The 16,703-nt window shown below is 34.3% G+C and overlaps 1 protein-coding gene across 10 annotated transcripts in view; it reads right to left on the bottom strand.

Annotated features, from left to right (window-relative positions):
• Window positions 1–16,703, bottom strand: part of DOCK10 (dedicator of cytokinesis 10) — a 167,726-nt gene that overhangs the window by 79,420 nt on the left and 71,603 nt on the right. For all 10 annotated transcript variants that reach the window (XM_026701522.2, XM_026701521.2, XM_087933216.1 and 7 more), the window contains exons 4-7: window positions 10,457–10,539; window positions 7,831–7,903; window positions 7,160–7,282; window positions 6,586–6,720 (exon numbers count right to left, since the gene is read on the bottom strand). In XM_026701522.2, coding sequence (XP_026557307.2) covers window positions 6,586–6,720; window positions 7,160–7,282; window positions 7,831–7,903; window positions 10,457–10,539 — 414 coding nt within the window. The remainder of the gene's footprint in view (window positions 1–6,585; window positions 6,721–7,159; window positions 7,283–7,830; window positions 7,904–10,456; window positions 10,540–16,703) is intronic.

Consider the following 16,703-nt stretch of genomic DNA (forward strand, 5'->3'; position numbering starts at 1 on the left):
GTTCTCCATCAAAATTACTGTAGTAGTTGAGCTTTTCTCTGAACATCGGAAAAGCAACATATAAACATTTTTAAAAGACAATTTTAAAATTAAGCCAGGGCATGCATGCTTCATGCATATGGGTCCTTCCACAGCTGCATTCCTTATTGCTATCTTTTTGCTCTAAAGTCTATATTTTCCCACATGCACACACAAGCACATGTACAATGTGTATTTGTGTGCGCCTATGTGTGTGTTGAATAGAATTTTGATGCCAAACACCTGCAGGACATTCCTTTGATGTTTTGTTCCAGTGCCTGAAGGCTGTTGGTGTCTGGACTGGGTGAAACAGGTTAAATCTGAATCCCGAAAAGAGTTGTCGTTTCTCTATCAAGGTACTCTTGACAACTACATGGTTCTTGAAGGATTGGCACTGTCTCTGGAAAGTCCTTGATTTAAGGGCTCCCAGATTCCCAATTACTGCTTCATGGGCAGGCAGAGGCTTTGTTAAGAGACAACACATGTCTGAAACATCATCGGCAGGTTCAATACTATGTTTTTGCACCTGCTTTTTATTTCACAGAACTGTCAAATATTTGCTTAAAAAATGGTTTCAATTTAATATGTTGGAAAGTCCCACGTGAAACTATTCAAGTAAGACAGCTGCTTAGATACTTGATAAATATTTTCAGCTGCTGCCAGCTGAAGAGAGCAGCTGGATCCTATGTATTTCTTCCCCTACACTGATCTAACAGTATAGCAAAGGAAAGGCAAACTGAACCACCAGAGTTCTCACAAGCTGGTTCCAAAACTGGTAGATTGCAACATAATTATCTACTCTATCCCTTTTTTATACTTACAGCCTAACTTTGAAAACAATCTAAAATGTCTGAAATTTCTGAATTTGTTAGAAATTGCAAGAATTCCAAAAAAAAATTAAATTTTGGGCGTAAAGTATTCTGTTCATTAGGAAAATATTGAATTGGTACAATTTGGTTTTTCTCAGTCTTTCATATTCACAATTCCATTTCAACTTCTGTTATCAGTTTCAGTGGGTTAAAATAAATGATACAAAAAAGTTACTAGGACAAAATCATTGATGGGGAGGAGGAATTGCTTTTCCTGTTCTGAATTTTTCACTGTTTTATTTACCTTTATTTCAGTATTTATCAACTGATTATATAGAAATAAAAATATGGATAAAATAACCTAAGCTTAAACGTTTTTTAAAAAGTTTTAAAAATTAAGATAAAAACAAAATATTATTCAAATGAGTCAAAAAAGTTTGAAAATTAATCATAGAATATCAAAGACAAAAAAATCCCAATGTTATCATTTGTCTAAAATAATGAAACGACATGTAAAAAGGAGTTCCAGAGGAAAATATTAACTTTATAACCAAGAGTCTCTGCATGGTAAGTATATGGAAGAAAGAGTCTGATAAAAATTCTAGTCTCTGGGTAAGTTTATATATTAGAAGGAAGGTGATGTTTTATGTTTTCCCCCATGCCTGCAACAAGCATTGTCTATATACAGAGGAAACTAAGGAAAGACAGAGGAAAGATACAGAGGAAACTAAAGTAGATTTAGAAATAGCAGGCCAGACATCAGTCAGAAATGTCAGTTTGCAAGATAGCATCTGATGGCAAAGCATTAGGTAGCATTTGCATGGTTGAATCAATTATTATTTTTTTAAAAATATGCCTACATTGTCTCTAACTTGTTAAGGAATTTTTATTTTAGCTGTATGGTTTATATCTGCTTGCAAAACATCGAAAGAACTTAAACCAACAAACTCCATTACAATAAAATATAAGACAAGTAAAATCTGCAAATAAAATATGCAAAGTATCTGTAAAACTACAGTATAAAGCATATCCCTCATATTTAACATACCTTAAGTGTGTTTATTTTTTAAAGAAATGTCCTGTCTAATGACCTAATATCATAAGAAAACTGATAGAGAAGAAAACACAATAACTGAAAGGAACCAAGACTTGGTCAATCTATAAACAAATGCATAAATAGCATTCCAAAACATATACCATTAATATGTATAGAATATGTATTCTATAATGTCTATTTCAAATGTTTTTCATGTTTATGAAATAGTTCAAATTCAACAGTAGAATGTGATTGAACTTTTTTTTAAAAAAATGCATTTTCATATAGCACATTATAAATATAATGTAGCAAGAAGTTAGCATCTTTAAAGGAATAAGAGATGCAACACAAAAGTTTCACATTCCCAAATATTTAGCAAAATGTTTCCTTCTGCAGCTATGTTAATTTCTCAAAAGCATTTTTGAAAAGGGAACTGAGCTATTTCCCACATTTAATTTAAACTTCAACATTAGAACATGCAAAAAGAATGCCAGAAATACCACATAAGATAGGCTGCAGCAGCTACCCCAAACTTGGATCAGTTTAAATTAGAGTTGGAATTACCCATTCCTTAAACCACACACTAATTTGAGTGATTGGTCTTCTTCAATTTTTATACTTCATGTTTGTTTTAGTCTAGTTCTTCTGATAATATGTGGATCAGCTATGGATACAAGGTCCTTTAGAACTGTGGAAGATTTAACATTTCAAGGGTATAATCTTTGAATAATACTGGGGGAGGGAGGGTAATACCCTAAGAAGTGGGAAAGATCTGGAGAAAAATAAGATAGATTTGGACAAAAATATTAAACTTAATTTAAATGTAATTAAGATTTGATCAAATTAATTAAATATGGTCATCGTGTTAATTTAATGATTTAATAAGAGACATAAAAGTCCATTTCTACTACTTTTAACTACAAAGGAAACACAAAAATGGTAAGAGAGAATATCTGAAAAATAATAAAGCATGCTGAAAAGAAGACAGCAAAACTAAAGCATCTTTCACTGGAGAAATAAAATTGAGAAACTGAAGAAAGGATTTTTGTCAAGGTACTAGCCTAAAGGCTTTTAAAATGAATGTTATCCAATTCTTAACAGGACAAAAAAAAACCCTTTCTTAATAATAATAAACTATAGAATTAAATGATATACCACACTATCCTTTGGTATATGCTGTAAAAATGGATTTTCACTATTTGATGACTAGCAATAGACATCAGTAATGGATTATGGTGGTATTATAGGCTAGGCAGTTTCCAAAATATTTCTTGGTGCAATTTAAAGTACTGGTTGCTGGTTTTAATTTATAAAGTTCTAAATGGCTTGGCATCAAGTTTAGTGCATTTGATTTATATTTGATTTACTATATACTGCTAAGGATGTTGTACTTTCAGTAATATAAAAATTAAATACTGAATAAATAATTGTGCATTGTTTAAAGAAGAAAGAAAAAAAAACAATCTTTGAGCATAAGACCCACTTTTTTACAAAATTCCATCATTTTTAGCAATCAGAATAAAGAATTTTTACGAGCAAACTATATAAAACCTGTTCTGCGTCATATGTATTTGCAAGCTATGAATAACAGCTATAACTAAGTTACATACTGTAATGAATCAGAGGCAATGCATGGGACCAAGAAATATTTGTGTCTTTTCTCTCCATTTGGCAAAGGCAAATAGGTTAGTTTTAAAATGTAAACATGATATGGAAAATCTCATTAGGCATGCGTTAAAAAGCTATTTGTGTAGCTTTTCTGTGTAATTGAAATGAGAAATGGTTATGCACACTGATTTCTGTATGCACACCAGAATTATCTCAAAAGTCTCTTAATCAAGTGATCAGACTGAGCCATTTTACCTAGAACTCTCTTAAAGAAGCACGTAGACCCACACTGGGTGATAAGAAGATTGTTTAGGTTGTTTTACTGCAGGTTTGAAAGGAAACTACAGCCAGCTATCTCCAGAACCCACGTCTCAAACACATCAACAACAGCCAAGCCTTCTACAACTGGTCCCAAACCATTGAGTTCACAACCTCTGGTGATCACAGAAAAAGAAGTGCAAGATCTATTACACAGATGAAAGCCAGGAAAAGCACCAGGGCCAGACAAGGTAAGTCCTTCTTGCTTAAAAGTCTTTGCTGACCAATTGACCCGAATCTTCACTCGAATCTTCAATAGATCACTTGAGATGTGCTGTTCCTTCCTGCTTCAAATGCTTTACTATCATACAGTGCCAAAGAAGCCCTGCATCAAGGAACTGAATGACTACAGACCAGTTGCTCTAACATCTGTAGTTACAGAAAATATTTGAAAGGCTTGTGCTGTCCCACCTGAAAACCATCACAGATCTGCTGTTAGATCCCATGCTGTTCACATTCTGAGCAAAGAGATCGAGAGATGATGCTGTTAATATGTCTCTGCATTACATCCTACAACACCTTGAATCTCCAAATACCTACGCGAGGGTCCTCTTTGTAGACTTCAGTTCAGCATTCAATACCATCATTCCAGACATTCTTCTAAGTAAATTAAACCAACTAGCGGTACCTGAACACACTTGTAAGTGGATCATAAGCTTCCTAACAGACAGGAAACAGCAGGTGAAGCTAGGCAGAATCACACCTGATATGTGTACAATCAGCATAGGGGGCCCCCAAGGCCGTGTGCTTTCTCCACTTCTCTTCTCCCTATATACCAATGACTGCATCTCAAATGATCCATCTGTTAAAATACTGAAGTTTGCTGATGACACAACAGCGATTGGTCTCACTCAAGACAATAACGAATCTGCATATAGACAGGAAGTTATAAAACTTGCCTCGTGCTGTAACTGGAACAATCTGGAACTGAACACACTCAAAACCATAGAAATGGTGGTAGATTTTAGAAGAAACCATCCCATACTACCATTTCTTACAATACTAGACAACACCGTATCAACAGTAGAGACCTTCAAATTTCTAGGTTCTACTATATCACATGACCTAAAATGGACATCTAACTTCAAAAACGTCATCAAAAAAGCACATCAAAGAATGTTCTTTCTGTGCCAACTCAGAAAGCTCAAACTGCCCAAGGAGCTGCTGATACAGTTCTGCAGAGGAATTATTGAGTCTATCATCTGCATCTCTATAACTGTCTGGTTTGGTTCTGCAACCCAACAGGACAGATACAGACTTCAGACAATAATTAGGACTGCAGGAAAAACAATTACAACCAACCTGCCTTCAATCTAGAACCTGTACATTGCACGAATCAAAAAGAGGCCTGTGAAAATATTTACAGACCCCTCACATCCTGGACATAAACTGTTTCAACTCCTTCCCTCAAAATGACGCTACAGGGCACTGCACACCAGAACAAAAACAAGAACATTTTTTTCCTGAAAGCCATGACTCTGCTAAACCAATAATTCCCTCAACACTGTTCAACTATTACAAAGTCTGCACTACTATTACTGTTAATCTTCTCATCACCCCTTATCGACCATCCCCTCCCGCTTGTGACTGTATGACTGTAAGTTTGTCGCTTGTATCCTTACGATTTATATTGACTGTTTCCTAGTATGATTTGATTGCTTATTGTACCCTATGACTATCATTAAGTGTCGTACCTTATGATTCTCGACTCTTGATGAATGTATCTTTTCTTTTATGTATACTGAGAGTATTTACACCAAGACAAATTCCTTGTGTGTCCAATCACACTTGGCCAATAAAGTATTCTATTCAATTCTATCAGCAAACAGAACTCGCAGCAAACAGCATGGATAATTCAACAGAATTCCAGTTTTATTCCCTAACAGAGAGCATCAATACAAACAAAAGCTGGACATTTGAACTAAAGAGGAAAATAGTGAGAAAAGGGTTTTGTTTTTGTTTTGTATAAAAGGGCTTTTCTAGTATTGGAATTCAGATAAAGCAAAGCAGATCTTGTGTTTGAAGTCTCTCTCAGAATTACCATTCTGCCAGAATCAAACTTGATATTAACTTCAAACATTCAACCATTCAATAACAAAAATGTAAGTTAATTTTTTTTTAGACTAAGGAGCTATATTAAACTTCTCATTCAAAAACAAAGCATCATGTGGTACATTTCAGATGCCACAAGAAATTTTGTTCATGAAAGAAAAGCCAAACTGGCAATTTTAAGATATATTTCATTTTATATATTAAGATTCCAGTTAAAGGAGCAAAAATTCATAGGTTGCTGTACTCTAAGAAATGGTGATAATGAAAGAAGATGAATCTTGGAATATATTGTTCAACATTCTGAATAGAGACCGTCTGGGAAATATGGCTATTCTGTTAGATGACAAGCATGGATAGGTGGAAGAAGATTAAAACACAGAAAGTTGTTCAGAGACTAAAAAAATGAGAATTTGATTTATGAATATTTGCTGAGAAAAAAAGCCCTGTTTGTTTTTGGTATGTGGCATAATTGCAAGTCTTTTTATTTATACACATGGAAAGATCAATTAGGATGAATACTAGATTTGATTTTTGCAATGAAAAGCTGGGAATAAGCATAGGGAGCAATGAGAGGTTCTGAATATAGCATATGGTACAATGTATTTAGAAGAGAAGTGATATGTGTAAGGATTGTAGTCTTCAAGAGCAAAGAACTGTTAACATGAAAATGGCTGGGAAAATGCAGACGCAATAAAGATATTTCATACAGTAAAACTATCAATATTTTGAAAACTGTTGACTTACCTGTACCACCCCTGTACAGGAATCCAAAAAGATGCAGCCTTTGGGCTCTTTTGAGATCTTTTCATCTTTATAAAAGTTCATTATGTATGAGTGGTCCGACAATTGTGTCAGTTGAAAATAGCGCTTTTTGAACGACTATGTGAAAATAAGAAACAGAATTGGCTGTAACACAAATTATTTCTGACCAGATGCTTAATTCAGAGAAAACAGAAAATGAAACACCACTAATAATCATAAAGAACAATAATCTTTGAATGACAGTGGAACTGGCCACTTTAATGTCATTTACACTGCAACAGTATGCATGTTTACTTTGAACCATCTATGGAGTTTAATACAGCTTATGTCCAGGCAAAAGCTCATATTACTGCTGAAACATAGCTTCTTTAATTACATACTGGAGCTAAGCAAACAAGTGAAAATACAAAGAAAAAAAATTATGATGAGAATTAAGTCAGAGGACAAATATTAAACAATGAAAAGGAGTTTGGTATTAGGCTTCTTCTGATTGTTTTGCCAACACAAAATAACATTGCTCTCCTTTTACAATAGAAAATAACAGTAATTTTCTTACCCGAACTGTTATGCTATTATTTACTGTGCTGTTAAAATTCCCTTTATAAAGCCATCCAGATTTGAAAACTCCAGTTCCTCCTCCTCCTCCACCGCCTTTCGAAGATGAGTGAGACATTGTATCCTGATTTAAAGACATTAATACCCTTTGATATTTTTTCCCCGGGAGACAAAAACTTAGAACATGTAGAAATTTTTTAGTTATGCATTTTCCAATAATGGTAACACCTCTCAGGTCTGTTTTATATATATAATTTTCTTTAGAAAATGTGTTTCCTTTCAAAAACTGAAAATGTATTTATTTATTCAACAAATTTATGATATATATCTATCTACCAGTGGAATTCTGAGTCAACAACAACAACAACAACAACAACAACAACAACAAAACTTAGGGCAAAAATAAATTTTAAAAACCCACATGGGACATATATCATATAGTTCCACCCTGGGTTTCATTAACATCCTGGGCTCGGTGTTGGAAAAAAACTGGTCTTTGGGGTAAGCCAAAATGTTTCGGGTGGATTGATTTTCCAAAGGCAGAGCTGTAACAAAGAAGGCATACTTCCTAAGCCACATCACATGACGCTGTTGGGGATTTGGACCTTGCCTGATTTGGGCATTAGAAACATTTGGGAATAATAACGAGAAAGTATACAGTCATATGCTTACTTCATCCTTGTCAACATCTTCATGATCAATTTCAAAAGAATGTGAAGGAAGTTTCTCTGGTTTATATTCATGCCTAAGGAAGAATATGTTTTAGTGGTGCTGTTAATATATGTGCCAAAATATTTTCCTGCAACATAAAGAATTATGGAGCCCTGGTGATCCAGTGGTTAGAATGAAGTATTGCAAGCTAACGCTGCCCACTCCCAGGAGGTTGATTCCTTTGATCCTGACTGGGTCAAGGTTGACTTAGCCTTCCATCCTTCTAAGGTAGGTGAAAGATTGTTGGCAGTAATATGTTGACTCTGTAAAGCACTATGAAGCTGTATATAAGTCTAAGTGCTATTGCTGATATCACTGATTACTTACAAGAATTAAAAATGAAAAGTGAAACCCAACAAGGCACATCATACAATAGTTTAATTTCATAACACAACGTAACAACATAAAAATGGTCTACATGACAAAAGGATAATCCTTAGTGGATCATCTAGTTGCATCCTATATTGGATTTCTTGCATTGAGTGGGGCATGGATCACATATCTTAGTATTAGATATGGGTTTATGAGTGTAATAAAACATACAGAAAAGGGATTCAAAATGAGAAAAATATTATCTGATTATATTTGAAGTACACCTCAGTTGTTTCTAGAGACATTAACAGAAGAGTTAAAAATACATTCTTAATTAAAATCCAAATGCATTTTACATTGCTTCTTAGCCCATGCTCCCTTCTGTGTGTGACTTTCAGTCACTCCAAAAATGTAAGATACAGTGTAATAGTTATTTACAGAAAAAGGCAAACCTTTAATTCCCCAAGCAAAGCAGAACCCACCACATTAATCAGAAAGCGCCATACTACTTTGATGAGTGCAAATGCATTCTGCAACAGAAATGAATATTTTCCGAATGTTTTTCTCAAAATGGCTAGATGACACAAACTTTTCTTCAAGCTATTAAATGGGAGATCTCTACAAAATTGGGCCAATCAGTCTGGAAAAACTATCACAGAAAAATACATAGTTTAAAAGTTCATTATCTTGACCACCTTTTATTTGATGAACTTATCTAGCTCTTAAGATCCCTAGAAGACACTCATTTGAGGGTTCCCTCACTGTCAGATTTTCTTTCTGACATTGGGGAGAGAGTCTTCCAAGTTCTCTTTAGGCTATGGAATGCATTTAATTTGGGAATTGCATTGGGCCTCCACTTTCTTAGCTTTCACAACATATACAATACTGCATGCCTTTCTTCAGGCTTTTAACTTTGATTGATTCTGTATTTCACCCTGACTTCTTGCTAGAGTAGAAAGATGTATCATAAATCGAACAAATAAATGATATTGCAACCTAGCCGTTTTACAAATATCTATCATAGAGATTCAGAGGAGAAGCTAAACAAAAATTCACTTTTCTCATCTGGGAAAATGATGTTGACTAGGGGAATAACAGCCAGAATTATTATTGAATTCCAGTTGAGACATTTGATTAAATATTTAACTAAACTATATTTCAAAAAACATGTATTAAATAATTCTCACTAAAGTCATGTGTCTTTAATTAATTATTATACCAGTTGCCAAGTATCATCAACATAACAAATCAACAGATTTGGAGTCTCAATTATTTGCATTTTTATTTTAGTAAATGCAAATTAATGTGTAGTTTTAACACATTGCTTGTAAAGTGGTAAATGGTTCATGTTTTTTTCTTATGTTTTGAAAGCATGACAGTATGGATTATGGTTGACCATTTTATGTATTATTGAAGGGCTAATTCCTGATACCAAAAAGACCAACTCACTAATATTTCTGAATTATGTTAGAAACATTAGAAACACTGAGTTCTATTTAGCCTTAATTACAAGCACCTTTAATGCTAAAAATAGGATGAAGAGTTGTTTCTTCCTTTTAAAAATGAAGTTTGTTAAAAAAAAAAAAAAAGCCCAGAGTCAGCTATTAATGGAAGTTCTATGCTGGTTGCTAAACACATGACTGAGTCATAGAATGCAAAGTGAACTAAATACTTAGATTTTACTTCTCAGCTTACAGGATAAAACATCATGCATGAATTGGGTCCTTAAAATCTATGCCAGACTTTTTGTCTCCAAACAAGCCACATCATTTGCTTGCTTCCTCATAAATGTATTTTTAGAAAAGTAGAAGCTTCCTATCTATTAAAATATGCTTCTAAGCATAGCTGACTGCTCCAAATCTATATTTCTTTCTGTGTATTGGCTAATACAACTTGCCTCCAGATATGGAAATAATTGAATCACCCAAGTACAATGTTTCAAATTTCAGTTATACTACCATCATAATACAACGGCCCAATTCTAATTCGTATTATTCTTGTTCAAAATTCAAGACAAGGTGTGATTAATATTTTTAAATATTGGAAATATTTAATACTTTCAAGTCTATGCTGGTCCTAGGCCAATATTTTCTCCATGTGAAAAACAGTTTGCTTTAAAGAAAAGCCTTTACTTTCTAGATCAGTGCTTGTCAAACTCCCAGCCCCCTGGGCCATAATTTATTAGAGATAGAGGCAATTATTTTGTGTGACCAGGACAATTATATTTAAACTTAATATTTTAAAAGAAAAAAAGTAAGAAAGTATAGTGTCTTACTGTGGTAGATGTCTAAAATCTCCTGAATACTCTTCGTATTTGTAGTCTACAGTATGCCATTGGGAACTGTAATATTCACATGCCTAAAACAATACAGAAGAAAATATTAGAATAAGAAGGAAAATCAATTAGGTTTGGTTGGAAAAATAGTCGTTTGTATGTAGGTGACAAACATGTACGTTTACTCTTAACATGCATCTGTTGCCAATATAAACATTTCTCTAGAAGTATTTTGTTATGCAGTTTATAGGCTTAAGAACTGAATGGTAACATTATGCAAAATAAAAACAATTCCAAAAAGTAATTGTGTTTCAATCCTGGGAAGTACATATGAGATTAAGTGACTGAGCAACATGGCTTAAAAAGGTTTTCCAGATAAAATTTTGATAAAATAGTCATAGAATCATTAATGTCTAACACAGTTTTGTTTTATCAAAAAAAACTTCCAAGCATTTTCTTATATTTTTGAAAGCTTATTGTCTTTGTTTACCTAGTACTACATATTATTTCTACATATCATTTCACTGAAAACAACAATAACATTCCAGTTTTCCTTATAATGTGTACTGTGCCTATAATGCAGTCAGTTGTAAGTTAACTGTCATATTTTCTCCCACGTAAAAATTACTCAATTCTACATCACCCCAGAGGTTTTGCTTTCCAGAGTATGAATTGGTTTTTTGAGTCTCTTGAAATCTCATGTCAATGTATTGAAGCATCAATCAAATATAAATCTGTGGTTCACTGCAAATCCCTAAAGCAGCCTTGCTCATGATAAGAAAACTGGAGCTTCTGTCACACATTTTGTATCTAAATGCTATGGAGAATATAGTATGTTGATAATGACAACCATCACATTTGTCAACCTTCATTTATAGAAGAAATTTTTATGTTTTCTTTTGCAAGTTATGAAACAAAAATACTATAATACTTAAATAATTAGGTGACAAAGAGACCAAAATTTGTGGTATGCTAAGTATGTATACTGTTATCTAATCATAAATGTGGCCTGATCAATTACAAACTAATGAGAAGTAAAAAAAAAAATCCAATATTGGTTTTCTGGCATTTATTTTCTTTCTAAGAAGTGCAATCTGAATTTAATAAAATGCAACAGGACCAGCCCTTACAATGCTGATTGGCAGAACAAGAACACTTTTCTCTCAGTTTGTCAAAAGTTTGGGTTACATCGTATGTACATTTGATTATCAGTAACATGTACTACTATCTAAGCCTGTAAGAAATCTCATTCAATGAGTTGGTTCTGGAATAGAACAGAACCCACATTTTATTCATTCTCTAGTAGGCGATAGACAAAAAGCACATTATTAAAGAAATAGGCAATTTTCTCCCTCTTTCTCTATTGCTGATATGTTTGCTGCTGGTGTTATATATGAGACAATGGTACAGTTATGCAAAAGTGGGGAATCAAAATAACTTAATTCTCAATTATATCCTTGCCTGCTTGTGTATTTGTAAACAGATTCAAAATTGGCACGTACAATGTATCAGTTCTTACACGCTAGTAGAAGGACTTGCATTCATACAAGTTGCACAGCTTGTGTATGCAGAATAAAAAGAACACGTAAACAGTATTAACTGCCTTGCTTAAACTTAAAAAAAGGTATGAACGATTTCATAGAGCTGGATTGTTCTGCCATAATATACACAAAAATGTCTCAGGAAAGCTGTTCCTGCCAGTCTACTTAACGAGAAACTAGAAGTGCTATAAATCCTAGAAGTAGAAATAGACAAATTGCTTATCCCACTTAGCACCTATCAACATTTATAAAATACAGTAAGAATAAAGCTGATGCAAATCATTATCCAAGACTTAGGTGGAAAAGGCCCCTGGTTCTGAAATTCCCTTTGATATTTTTATGGCATATATCAACCAGGAGATCCTGGGAAAGAAAAAAACACCTTACAGATAAATACTAGAATCACAATTCAAGAACTGAAAATAAAACTAATTATTTTTTTCATATAAAACAGCTGTGTTCCCCCGCAGATTCTCTAGACAAAATTGGGTCACCCTCGGCGTCCAAGGGTTAGGGATACAAAAAGAAAAGCATGTTACAATGGCATATTTGGCTCTGTTAACAGCATGTGATCACATATAACCAGAATAAGTGTGATATTATTTCAATTATTTTGCCTTACTTGGCCTAGAGGCTCATATATCATTTATTTCCAAATATTTTCCTGCAACAGAGTCACAGAACAGTAACATACACAGAGCATTTCAGGATCTGAGCAAAGCCTCTTAGATACCTTCTGACCCGTCTATCCACAATTGTGAAAAATCTCAGGTGCCACACTCCAAGCCCATGTGAAAGAAAGAGCAGGCAGCAGACTAGGTTCAAGGAAGTCACACAGTAGCTGTCAGATCTAGATTGCAAAGATCATGTTGCCAAGACAGCTTGGCAACAAAGAACAAGATATTTCTCTAAACAATATTTCCTATCTGCCATCTAGTATTGTCTGGGATTTTTCCCCCAGATGAACTAAAGCTATCACATGGCTATTTCTAGTTCTCTACAAAAGCAGCTCTGTGCTTCACTGATATCTCTGTCAGCTCTTTTTAGTCATTGGGATGTGTTTTTTCTCGCCCTGACAAGAGAAGATTGGTGTGGGTCCTATGGTTGATAGATTTGGCGGTTAGAAGCTATGAAGCTGATGTGGTATATCTTTTTTACTTTCTCCTCCCTTTTGTGTGCTCCATCTCACTTGGGTTTATGCAACCAGTTTTTCAGGGGCAAAAACTGAGGCAAGGAGAGATTGCATGTTTTTCAGAAAAAGTATAATAAATTCATTATATACAAACGGAAAACAAAGTCTATAGCAGAGAACCCTAAATATTATTTTTATGAAATCATGTCTTCATTTCAATGTGTTTAATTCACAAGCTAAACAAATGGAGTTGAAGGAGAATTTGATATAAAGCTAATTAAGCAGCAGCTCAAATTCCAGACTTAAAGGTGGAAATAAACATGTAACATTTAATATCCAAGACCCAAAGAGAATAAAATTTCATTTAAATTGATAGTTTGTGACATTCAACTTAATAAAAGATTCAACCATTGGCTATCATGGGGAAATATCAGCCGTTTCTTCATTTTTGGTAAATTTGATGGAAATAATGAGAACTGTAAACAACACTAACTCTTTCAACTTGTTAACCTCAAAGATTAGAAATCACTACAATAACATTTCAAGTATCTCCCATAAAACATGATTAATTCAGAAAAAGAAGGGATGTGGGATTTTCAGTCATCATCGTCACAGAGATATGGTGATGAACCAAGGCAGGAAGTGTCCTTCTCTACCTTAAAAATAATATATTTCAAAACCAATTTAAAAGTAAGCTCTCACTAAATTTTGCAGAGTTTCTACTCTCTGACTTCTAGCTTTTCTAAGGTTTCACTGACCAGATTAATCTTTCTACTCTGAAACAACATAATGCTGTTTGTGCAATGCCATTTAATTTAAATACTTTAATTTAATTTCAGTTTTAATTTGCATGGCTTGCATAATCAGGATATTTTAGAGCATTACTTCTGTATTTTTGCTGAGGTATCTCATCACCTTTTGAGATTACTTGGAATCTGAAAAGGGGGACTACAGCCTCCATACCAAACATACAAGACCTTGCTCATTCTTTTCTTTATGAGATCACAAGGTAGACTTCATGCAGAATGTTTGGCAAGAAATGTTAATACTATTTCTATTATAAATGGGAGAAGGATTCTGTTTCAGAAATAGGAGGAAAATTAAAGCAGACAGAATAAAATAAAAGAAGAAAATATAGCTTATCTGGGAAATGCCACACAACATACATTGCTTCAGATACATGAAATAAGATACATGGAATAATTAAAATAATGGACTATTTTATTATTAGAAGAACACACTGGGAACAGTGATGGAATTCAGAATATCCTCATTCTGACTATAGGCAATTATGACCACCATATAAAAGGAAAGAGAACAACTAATATTTTGTGCTGAGGTATAGGATTGCCCTGGCTACAGTATAAAGATACAGGCCTGGAGATGGTATGTGAAATATGGGCCTTACAGTTTAAGCAGAAAATTTAATACTATATCCTGGCATAATTCCATTAACCAAATTCTCACTGAAATCATAATTCCCTTTTCCAGCATTTACCATTTGCATCATGACTCTCATACCTCCTTTGGCTCTATGGAAAGGTTCAGTTGAACTGTAACCTTGCCAGTTTGCAATATTTTCCAGTTAAAAAACACGTTGAGTTCTACTCTGAAATGAATCTCTACTCCAAGAAAGACAGTGAAGCCAGAATTGTCCTTGCTACTATGCTGAGCATTAGTTTTTGAAGTTTCCCAATTGTTTCTCTGAAGATCACAGCCAGAAACAGGATACTTTGTCAAAGTCAGCCCTTGCTAAATCAGGAATTCAGCAAAACCAGGAAAACAGCTTCCATAAGTGTACAAAAGTCATGATGTGTGAATCTCTTCTATTGAATTCTTATTTGGGGTCCTAATCACAACATTCTGTTCATTGGAAGACTCCTCAATAGAGTTAAGTCAGATCACTGTTTTAAGATATGCACATTCTAAAAATGCTTTTTGCTTCAATAAGAGAAAAAGCGGGAGGCAATATATAGCCTATAAGCTTCTGAAACATATCTGGCCTGTGAATAGCACATGAATGGTAATAGTCTAGCTCAGAATTCTCTCAGTTGGTCACTACTGACCCTCTCCCACCAGATCAATGTATTAACTTTTATTATTAGTATTATTCATATTGCTAATCATAAAGTAGTATTTATTAACTTATTTTCGTAAAATAAATGTCTGAATAATGTGAAAGCTCATGAAGGCATCATGAGCTGAGGAATTGGTGGACTCCTGGTCTAGCTCAACAGTAAGCATAGTAAGATTGTTTCTCTCCAACTCATATAACAATTTATCTCAGTTACTGTCCTGTACAGTTAGTTCTTGATTTACTACCACAGTTGAGATCACAATTTCCATTGCTAAGCAATGTGGTTGTTAAAGTGAGTTGCACTCAATTTTATGACTTTTTTGCCACAGTTCTTACGAAATCACTGCCGTTGCTAAGTGAATCATGTGGTTGTTAAGTGAATCCAGATCCCCTCCCCCCATTGACTTTGCTTGTCAAAAGCTGGCTGGGAAGATCGCAAATGGTGATCCTATGACCCTGGGACACTGCAACCATCATAAATGCTTACAGATTGTCAAGCATCCAAATTTTGATCATAAACATGAGGATGCTGTGATGGTCATAAGTGCAAGGACCAGATGTAAGTCATTTTTTTGAGTGTTGTTGGAGAACATTTTTTTATTCCATAAAATGCTCTACCTGTTGATTCAGAACACTAAAATATTCTTATTGATGGCCATTCTTTATTTTCACTTGATAAATAAAATCATTAATTTAACTCTTAGTTTTATTAATAACCTTTGATTAATTTAAACTAATTTTATTATTCAAGCATAAATATGATTGTCCTGTGTAAGTGCAAAGAATACTTCCTCGGTTCGAAGGAGGCTATATTTATGTTGTTATCAAAATAAGTTCTAAGTGTTCCATGAAAATTGCTCCACAATTTGAAAGATAAGAGTTGTATATATTACTTAAACATAAAAGACTGCATTATGGAAGCTTGCATGGGAGTTCATATATCAAGGATGCATGATATTAATCATCTACAACAGTGGTCGCCGTGGCCCACTGGTGGTCCATGAGAAAATTTTGGTGGTCTGCCAAGAAATGTCATCCCCAGAGCACTCCCCAAAGCAATTAATCCAGGCTGCGTGGGAACAAGGCTGCGCTGCTCACATGGCCTGTGGGAACCCTCCCTGCCTACTCACTCCTTACCTGGCAAACTTGCCTGCTAAGTTGCTATTTTTCCTTCCCCCCCACCAACCATCAGCTGTTCTGCTGTGCTGGGAGATTTAGATTAGCTAGAAAGCAGGAAACCACTGGATTTCTTGCTTTCTAGCTAATCTAAAAGCAGAGCTGAATCTTTCTTAGGACTGAAGCTTCTATTTTCAGTGCAGACTCACCTAGCGGATTTCAGTTAGACAGATCTCTAAGTGATTCTGTGAGCAACTCAATCTGCCTGCCTGCTTTGCCTGATTTTGGGTAAAAGTTGTTCTTTTTTATATAAAAAATTCAATATTTACATACATGGTGTGTTGTGAGTTAATTTTGTGAGTTTGCTTGCTAGTAAATTTT

The sequence above is a fragment of the Pseudonaja textilis genome, chromosome 4, assembly GCF_049901715.1.
Source record: "Pseudonaja textilis isolate UNSWEBS1 chromosome 4, rPseTex1.2, whole genome shotgun sequence".
In the NCBI taxonomy this organism is placed as follows: Eukaryota; Metazoa; Chordata; class Lepidosauria; order Squamata; family Elapidae; genus Pseudonaja; species Pseudonaja textilis.